Source organism: Acanthaster planci, linkage group LG20 (genome assembly GCF_054643075.1).
Source record: "Acanthaster planci isolate LZ-2023a linkage group LG20, COTS_SCS, whole genome shotgun sequence".
NCBI classification, from domain to species: domain Eukaryota; kingdom Metazoa; phylum Echinodermata; class Asteroidea; order Valvatida; family Acanthasteridae; genus Acanthaster; species Acanthaster planci.
The window spans coordinates 10,682,705-10,693,002 of NC_141796.1; the positions used below are offsets into that span (position 1 = coordinate 10,682,705).

The following is a 10,298-nucleotide window of genomic DNA, read 5'->3' on the forward strand; positions in this document are numbered from 1 at the left end:
TTTCCTTCATTCCTTCGGTAGACCCTGGATTAAAAAAAGTTCTGTGACTTGAGAACTGGTTGTAGTTAAGTTATTAGTACGTGATAGAGGCTGTCTGACGGGGCCAGTACGTTTGAAGTCCTTTGGGGGGAAACGGCGCGTCCGCTCTCTGCGTTAACTGGGAACACTGAACCCTGGTCCTTATTAAAGGAGCATTTCCTACCTTCCTTCCACTTGCTGCTCTTCCGCGAGGTTTGCACGCAAGGTAATTTGACGCAATTGGTATATCCCGGCCCGAAGGTTCCCGCCAACCAGGGTGACAGGCCTTTGGCGCTGATAGGGAGGGGAGATGTTATTTTTTCCTTTTTTTTTTTTTACAGATATTGCAATCAAAAGGGAGTTGTGTTACTTTAGTAAAATGTATACACCAAAAGGGCAATGCGCTTTTTTTCGTCAATGGTTTACACAGTTGTAAACCTGTAGGCACTTCCAGAGCGTTACACATGTACGTGTATACTAACTTACACGCACAGGTAGTCAGCTGCGGCAGAATGATTTTCAAAGTGGGGGGGGGGCAGTTGTTAGACCATCAGGCATCAGCCATTAATAGGCCGATCCATTACAATGTACATTAATTAACATTAATGTACATTAAGTCTGAGGTAGCACCACTCATGCATATATTGCACTTGATGCACACAAGCATGTGGCAAGTTGTATACACCTGTTGGTCCAAAACGGCATTATACACCTGCATACAACCTCAATCGGAGTGGGTAGCACTGAAGTACATGTAATGGCTTTTAGTTCTGGCTTTCCAATTACCCACCCACCCTATTAGCATAGTTTGCTGTAGCATCTCACCTGTTCTGTTTTCTCTTCCATTCACCTGTTCTCTCTTTGTTGTAAACAACATTCTTTTCAGACCACATACCCTTTGCATATGTTGCAGAGTATGAAAAAGTCCATTGTCATCGACCTAACCGATGAGGACGGGAGACCCAAGATGGACGTTCAAGTTGACAATTGTAAGTAATCACAAAAGTCGTCTGATTCATCTCTTATCAGTGTCAGGCCTCAGTGTCACTGCTCTGGTTGTGGTGGTAGCTGAGAATCTTGGGCTGCGTTCGTGCGGTTACTCCTGAGTGAGGATGCCCGAGCATTACTCTAAGGTCAGGAGTGTACTCCTGCATGACGGGGAGTTTACTCTCTCTGATCGGCGGGGCGTACTCCTGCCGTTCATGCGCTTCAGGAGAGTACTCGTGTTTAAGAGAGTAGCTCGCTTGAACGGATCCTAGGGGTACGGCTAACATGTGCATCCTCAAGAAATCAGAGTTGGTGGGGTCAGCTCGAAAGTCTTGGCCGGGACTTTGACATTGGGTCAGGGTCAAAGAATTTGAAGTCCTACTGGCCCCTGCATCCTCCTTGAAGTACTGCTGTGTTTCCAATAATGCAGAGTGCAGTGGAAAGTAATTCAGCCTTTGTCATCAACTGAACAAGACAAAAAACCTCTACCCATGCCATTAATGCTATCCTATGAGATGGATGCCCCTCACCCTCATTGGCAAGATGTGAGCAAAGAGGGCGCTATATATGTGCAGCAGCAGGGTCATCCCGAACTCTCAGAAATATGTCTTTTTAAAAGAAACCTCACTGGACTTGGTTTTCTGGAGGCTGAATAACAGAGGGCGATATTCATCCGTAATGATTTCGATCCACCGTGCTACAATGGATGTTTGACCTACATACAGGGGGTACTTCTATAATCCAAACAGTTTTTAAAAATTGAAAAAACAATTGGTGGCCAAAATGGGGCCATTATTATAATCAAATCTTACTTCGTGACTCGAATCAAATTCTAAGTCTAAATTAAAACCCATTTTTATCCGTTCCAGCAGCAGTGCTTTGCTCTTGCTGTATGTATATACTTAGAACGTATCATAATATGAATGATATCTTCCACTGATATCCAAACATATTTCTGCCCGTTTGCAGCGACGATTGCCCGTATGTACCGGGACACGCGGAAGCTGGACGCCAACCGGCCGCACATCAAGCGGCCGATGAACGCCTTCATGGTGTGGGCCAAGGAGGAGAGAAGAAAGATACTGGCGAGACATCCTGACATGCACAACTCCAACATCAGCAAGATACTCGGTATGTATTGTCTCTGTGCTCAGACAGTAGGGGGCGCTGTTCGCCAATGCTGAGTGCCAGAGAAGGGTACATGTGGGTATTTCATCGGTTTGCATTTAGTGTTGGGCTACGACTATGGCTACCGTCACATGCATTCACATACTTTAAACTAGCTCTTACCTAGACCCAGCCTTAGTCACAAGGTTCAGAAGCAGGCTTAACCCATAAAACACAGATTTGCAGATTCATTTCACCCTAGGGGGTTATTAACAGTTTCAAATCCTCCTATTTCGGTACGATTTTACATACACCTTTAGGGGTTAGGGTTAATGGTTTCTGGTGGTGTCTGGTCTGTTTTTCCTTTGATAATTTTTTTCCTCTTCCTTGAAAAGGTTCCAAATGGAAGACAATGTCCAATGCCGAGAAACAGCCATACTATGAAGAGCAAGCTCGTCTCAGCAAGGCCCACCTGGAGAAATACCCGGATTACAAGTACAAGCCCCGCCCAAAACGCACCTGCATCATCGACGGCAAGAAGCTGAAGATCGGCGAGTACAAGGCCCTGATGCGGGCCAAGCGGCAGGAGGTCCGACACGTTTTCTACACTCGGGACGGCGAACACATGGTGCGAGCGCCCAACATTGGCCCCATGTCACCCCAGGGGTTGTCCATGGTGGAAGGTGCTTACTCCCTGGGGCAAGTCTCTTCCCCTATGTCCCTGGAATCGCCCACAGAGTACTGAGCCATCAAAGTGTCATTGGTTTTTTTTTTTTATATCAGGGTTTTTGTGTTTATATTATAGCCTTTTAATTGGACTATATGTTTTTTAGACAGTTTGGTCCATTCAGTGGATCACAACTGTTGACTTAAACCACCGAATCTGAATTCAGTGTGACCAGTTCCATTAGGCATTAATTCATCAACTTCAAATGTATTGTTTATGGTGCTGTATTTGTCGAATTAATGAGGAAGTGGTGAGATTTGTCATTTCTTCCATCTTGGTGAAGAGAGGTTGCCGTATCCTGGGTCTGAGAGTTGTGATTGGACCAAACCCATGAAGACACTCAATCACATGCAGGTACAGCACCCAGACTCCTCTCATCCCAACTCCAGCTTGTCTTGGCAGCATGGGTAGACACTGACTACTTCAGGTCACAGAATCTTGAAAAATCGATATGTCTGACAGCTGCAGTGCACGCTGAAATTATAACTCTGAACCACTGCCAAATGTGTAACCAAGAAAAATGGCTCATCCAAGAAGAACTGTGCGAAACAGTTTGAGTATAACAGGCCGACAAATTTGCATTTGCAAAAGGGGAAAGGTTGGTTCCTCCTTGTATATAAATGTAACAGACCCCAGTGGGAGGGTGATGCTCCCTGACCACTGAAGATGGCTTCAGCTTTTGACCACTGAAGATGGCTTCAGCTTTTGACCACTGAAGATGGCTTCAGCTTTTGTGGATGCTTTTTGCCTGCGCTTCTCAAGTAAGCTTATCGATGCTGCCTAATGACCATATATTAAGTTGCATAGTATTACATGTAGATTCACACCACCTCTCTGTAAAAATGTGCCCACCACATTTTTAACGCTAACCCCTTACGGTGTATGTAAAAATCAGTTTGAAATCGGAGGATTTGGGACTGTGAGGGATATATCACATTTGTTGGTCACACCACAGAGTGGGATGTCGTGTACAGCGACACAACCCACTATGAGATTAACTTCCATGGTGGTACCTGCCAAACCTGCTGTAACTGATCTTCACTGGGCTCCAAACTGAGGTTCAACTTGCACAGAGTCTACGTTCACAAGTCACTTCCTGGTGCATCAAAGGTGTAGACCTTCATCATGATGCTGCCGTTTTTGTCTTGCTCTTGTATACCAAATGATGGAACTAGTACAACCTTACATATTGCTAAAGGCAACTGACTGTTTTTTTTCTTACAGCCTCAGTTTGGGGCTCTCTGTGGTAGAAAACAAGATAGTTGCCCCTTGATATGATGAAGCTCTATCCTATGTGGTGTAGCCAACAAGTTTCACACAAGTGACTTTGGTTCTACAGTAGAAGTGCCATGCTGAAGAACAAAATGAAAAATAAAACAAGTTCACTAAATTCATGACGGTTGAGAGAATCCTTGGCACAAATGCACAATACCTACCCAAGAGCAATCATTTTCACAACCAGACTACAAGTACAGTACGTCCTACCTCAGCATTCGCTCTTTGCACGCTGCCGCCATAGGCACGCAGAGCCTCGATCTAGCAGCTTGACACAATCAATATAGCCGGTTCAGTGATTCCCGTGTATGTTGCTTAGCAATTTGGTGCATGCTGTGTTCTTATACCATGCGATTGGACAATGTTTCAAAAAGCTACGTTGACACGATTGTGATGCAATTGTACAAGCTGCCAGTTCGAGGCTCTGCATGCCTATGGCGGCAGCGTGCAAAGAGTGAATAGGCTATGAAACATTACGCAATACAGATCCACTTCCGTAAATGGTGGTGTTCATCATGAACCCTAGTTCTGAAGAAAAAAAAAGCAGCTGATTTTATGTTTGTTTATGTCATCACAGATCACCATTTCTCTGTATTAAATGTCATTTATGGCTCTTTTTGGGGGAAAAATAAAAAAATACTGAACTCTCCCTTGTATATTTGCCAAGAAGCATGTCGACTTTTATCTAGTTTACTTCTGGACGCACTAGCTAGTTACATATTTAATTGACTACGTAACTGAAGCAAAACTGGGGAAGCTCAACCTCCCCCCAAAAGTCAACAAAAAGCCAAAAACAAAAAAACAAAACAAAACAAAAAATAAGAAAAAAAAATAGGATGAGATTGTCAATAACATGAGTTTGTTCTGATCGTCTTTTCTTTTCTGTTCGGGCTTTTCTGTTGTATTTATTTTTGAGTTGTTAGAATAGAAAAGGGGTTTTGTAGACTTGATCAACTGTGGGGAGAGATCATCACAGATATCTACCTGTAATAATCCTTCTGCAGCAACTTCGTGCTCTCTACTCAGGATTTTACTTTTGACCAGCCCAGACCTTTGAAAGGTTTGTTGCAACATCTGTTGTGGGAATTTTTCCCCTTCAAATTTTACAGAACTTGAGTTTTAGAGTTTCATTTTGTTTTGACAAACATCACTAGTTTGGGTCGACGTGTACTTTCACTTTGTTTTCTTTTGCTTGTTTTCATTTTTGACAAATTCACATAGTAAATATGTGAATAATATGCTTTTTGATAGATAGTATCATTTTGATCAAACATCTTAGTTCTGTAAATACAGTATATAAAAACAAAAAAGGGGGAAAAATCGAATCAAAATTGTGTTGTATGAAAACCTGCTGCCTGTGTAAAAATGTAAATGGTGCATGGATTTGGGAAATATGTCAGGATTTAGTCTGGGCCGTAGATGATGGCACCAGTCTGAAAAGCTTGCTGATTGTCGATCAGTCAACGGAATTTTTGCCAAAGGGAAAGTATGCAGGATTTGACACAACATAAAACTCTTTTGTTGAAAAATGAAAGAAAAAAATTGAAAACTGTACGCATTTGATAACCTTGAACAAAAAGGTATATATGTGTAGTCGACATTGATGTACATGTACATGTTAGATGTTGGAACGATGTTCTTGCGTAGTATGTGTGTAAATATGTATTTTAATAGATAGCTATATCAACTTTAAGCGTTACCTGTGCTCAATTGCTCAATACCTCATTTGCATAAAATTTACATTGTCTGTGTAGACAGGTGAAAACTGTAAATGTTTAGGATGGACAGAGTGGAATGTAAAGATGGCGGTTGGTGGCGCTTGGCAGTCTGTAAATATTTTCTCCCTAAAACATCACCAGCCTTGTTGAAACATGTCATAGGAAAAAAGGCTTACCGATAAACTGGACCATTATCCATTATCAAAATTGACAGTATCATGCCGAGAAGTTTAAGTGACCGTAATCGAGAAAAGATGCTTTATGAGGTCCATAAGTTATGTGCCACCTGATGTATTATTCCTTAAAACTAAGACACAGGTTTACCATGGCGGCAAGTCTTCGATATTTTAGTCATCACCTTAAGTCCATCGGGCGTAGCAAATTTCACGCCGCCATGTGTTTCCATTGAAGCCAGCTGCTTGGAAGAACTGAAATTCTATGAGGAAAAGTTGTCGTGAGGCCACGGAATACAAAGCTCTTTCTGATTTTTTAGCCTGCAGAGTTTGGGACTTACCTCCTGTTGGCCGCATCCGTACATGTGACATCAAATCATGGGAACTCCCTTCGTTGGGGAAACTATCGTATATGGTCCCAGGCCATGGACCATCTGCTTATCTCGGTATAGACAAATCTGTCGAGACGCCATTCCGAGGGGCCATTACACACCTGAGCGCGCGCACTTCGGCAATTGACTACTGCCTATCGGTCAAGGAGGAATTTCACGCGTGCGCACTGCCTGTTTTCGAACAGGATGGCCCCGTAGTAATGACTTCTAATTTTGGTAGTCGGATTCGTCTATAAGACTGTTTACTGTCATTTCTTGAAATTTACTGGTTTGGATCGTGATCATCGTGGAGGTTTCCTACCTGCATGATTAAATCTAACCAACGGCTGTAGAAAAACTGAACAAGTACAACAAATTCAAAACCTCTGAGAGATCCATTTTCAACTCGGGTTGTAATTCAAGTCAAAGAAATACCTACACATGCGCGTACGTGCATAAATATCACGTGCATTATCTTTTGCACTGACGTCACAAAGGCCTGTGGTAAATACCGCCCTCTTGTGTTGCCTACTGATTAAAGGAGTAACTTTGCTATTATCTTCTTGGCAACATTAACCAAGGGTTTAATAATCAACGCAAGGAATTTTCAACTCTAACGTAGTTGCTCGATTTTCTTTTGTATGTCTCCCACTTTTTTGAATGTCCTCGGATGAATCCTAATTTTTTGGTTGCAATGAAGTATTTGTTGTGTCGGGTTAATCGAATGCTAGAGAAGAGCGTAACGGTCGTGATAGCAAATCAACCACGTAGGCCCACTGTATTCATGTTTACAGTAGCTGTGTTCCTAATGACGATATCCACTACATTTGGTTTTTTTTTACATCAGTGGAGAAAACTGTTGGTAACTTTTTGTCAGTAATTCTTCCCTTAAACTAGAGACGAGGTTTCTGACCAGTGGAGAATGGGACGATGTTATGACCCCGGATGACCTCTCTGTATTCATTATGCAGAACTTTAGTGCGTAGTATTGTGCAGGTTTCTTCATGTATCTTCCTAACGCCGATCGCGAAGTGTGAGTGATTCCAGTTTGGCATGCACATTTTTTCTTGCGGTTGGGTGGAGGAGTTTACAAATTCATGATGCAGATGTTTTGCATATTCATGAGCGTGTTCAGCTTTCCAGCCCATTTCGCACATACTTATTGGCATATCGCCATTGAGATTCGACGCGTTTTGAAGGGGATGAAACCTGCGTACATGTGCATGTGGTTTGTCTTATTTGGGGTCTTGTCTTGCCATAACTGTTTTCCATTTGGTTTTCTCATTGATTACTCTGAGTAATCCGCCTTGAACAGAAGCACCCCCTCATCGGTTGAAGAGAGCCATGCTGGGGAGGGTTCAATTTGTTGGTAACGATGCGACGGTAGCGCCTGCATTTCCTAGTTGTTCGTGCACCAGCGAAGCTAAGTTCCAACCAAAGGAGCTTCCGTCGCGAAGAAAATTGACCCTATCTTGGTCCAGCTCGAGGCTCATAGGGCTTGTAATCGAAATGGTGAGGAACCCTTCTCAGATATGTTCAGTTTTAGCAGTCATAGTCTCTTAACACGCTGTACACGTCGCTGGCGAGTTTGTACCCCTGTTAATACGTGTAAACGTTTTTGTTAGGTTACCGTCGACTGTATAGCACTTGACCTGACCGTTGTACGTGACGTCATTAAATGGAAAGAACCAGGTTACGTTGACGTTTCTTAAAGAAGTTGAGCCTTTGTTTATATCGCCCTCTTTTGTACTCCGTTTGGGGGTTTCAATACCCTCCCCTCCCCCCCTTTTTAACTCAGGGTATGAGAAAAACCCTTTGCATGTAAAATCAGTGTAAATTGTGAACAAAAGATAGTTACACAAGGTATTCAGTGTTTAGCTTGACAGCGATTCAAATAAATAGAAGTTCAAAATTCTTCCTTTTTATATAAAGTAACTAATTAAGACTTAAATATTGGTCGTATGATGCTAGTCATTCGTGTTGTGTGGACTGTTGAATATTCAGTAGCTGTGACGTCGTAGACTAGGTGTGCGTTTTATGAATATTCAATAGCAGTAAGAAATCGGGTGCAAAACTTATGTAGTTTACTATGATATCATGACGTGGTTGTTTGAAAACTGAAATATATGGATATTACTACTGTTGTATCAACGTTTTTGTCGATCTATAAATGTCCTGTAAAACGTCTGTAAAATTTATCTGAAATTTATTATGAATTAATGGATCCGTGGTTTTTATTTTTTATAGAAACATCTACCACCTTTTTTGAGGCGAAGTTCGTGTCATTTGACTTGTTCAAGATGATTGTGTAATATAGTTTATGGACATTAATGTGAGATTCTTGAGGTTCAACCACGTGCTGTTGTGGTGCACTGCTGTATATTGTGTATGTGTAAACCAAGTATACGTACATAGACTCTTTTTTGTGTACCATTGACCGTGTACAGTGTTAGATGTACATGTGGTTGTAATTTCATCGAGAGCAGTGCCAAAATTGCTATGAAAACACCACAGTTAATTGTATTCATAGCGTTCGAAGACGGGCGTATATCTTAAGTATGGCATCGTCTGACTCGGCATTGCGGGCCTGAAATAGGTATCCTCAGTCGTGAAAGCTTCAAATATTGAACTTCTGAAAACAAAAGCTAATTCTGTTTAAAAAGTTTAAATGTATGAATAATATCGCCACAGCAAGTAGATCAAATCCCCCGTTTGATTTCGAGTGGGCATGGTCGAAGGAGAATGTGAAGGAAAGTAAGATGGCCTTGCAGTACATGTAAATGTCCTGGTTCTTTGGTGCGCTTTCTGAGAAGCCGTTTCAGAGCAAGTGTCAAAACCAAGAAATAATGTCATGGCTACTGAGGACGTCATGACTCATTGTAGGGCTTCCTTGTGTTGTGGTGCTTCGTATAGTCGTCCCTGTCGTTGAACAATTAGACGCCCCCTCTGCTATGAATCGATCCTTCCATCCGGTCCAAGGGATAAGCTCAGAATGGTGATGTCTTTAATCCAATATTAAGTTAATTTTTATTTGTGAGCTCTATTTATTTTTGTTGACTTTGAATCTGGAGAAAATGTAAATGCACACTAAATGTAAGTTTAGTCAGTGTTTGTATAACATCGCCCGAAGTGTGACCAATAAATTTTATACTACGCCAACTTATTTCGTTAACGATGTATGTATAAATATTTTATTTATATTTATAGATATGTTTAAGACTTGGGATTGACATGTCCTACAGATCCCAGCAAACTCGTACCTGTATTTGTGGAAAGCTTCCGCTAGCCGTTACAATCGTGTTGAAAGATGCAACAGCTATGGGGTATGAAAATTGCTATTGAACACAACTCTACTCACTTCGACAAGGATCGTTCTGTGTTGACTGGTTTAGAGTTTAAAAATTTCTGTTTTGTTCGTTTCTTTAATTTATTGGTGCTCCTTTTACCACCATTAATGCTTTGTAAATGCACGCCCTCTGTTGGCCTTTGTTGGTCAGATGCATGGCTTTGCTTTAATATTCTGTATTATTTTGTATAGCAAGAATACATGTATACGTATCTACCCTTTTTTGACATTAAATGTAGTATAAAGAAAATAATAAACGTTGTGCAACTATTCAGATCATTTTCGTCGTGATGTTTGTTTTTTTTCGGTGACAGTGGGGTGACACCTTATGGTGCGCCTGTTGTTAACTAATGACGTCACACAGTGATGAGCACCAAACTTCAAAAGTATGGGCGGAGATTTTTTTGTCTCGTGGGGGGGGGGTTATTTACGAAAGCTTAGCACCGCCTCCATCAAAGGTGAGGTCGTGACGCCGGCAAGTGCGAAGCCGGTAGTGCAGGCTAAGGGGCTAAGGGTGCGCATAGTAAGTGACTTGAAAAGTGGGATGGGGTGGTTATACTGGTAATCCCTTTGGTC

At 41.9% G+C, this 10,298-nt stretch overlaps 1 protein-coding gene across 1 annotated transcript in view; it reads left to right on the forward strand.

Annotated features, from left to right (window-relative positions):
• The window catches only part of LOC110974984 (transcription factor Sox-5-like), a 53,056-nt gene extending 43,060 nt beyond the window's left edge, over positions 1-9,996 (forward strand). The window contains 3 exon segments of the mRNA XM_022226987.2: positions 905-1,007; positions 1,975-2,136; positions 2,508-9,996. Coding sequence (XP_022082679.1) covers positions 905-1,007; positions 1,975-2,136; positions 2,508-2,857 — 615 coding nt within the window. The 3' untranslated portion in view covers positions 2,858-9,996.
• The last annotated feature ends 302 nt before the right edge of the window (positions 9,997-10,298 follow it).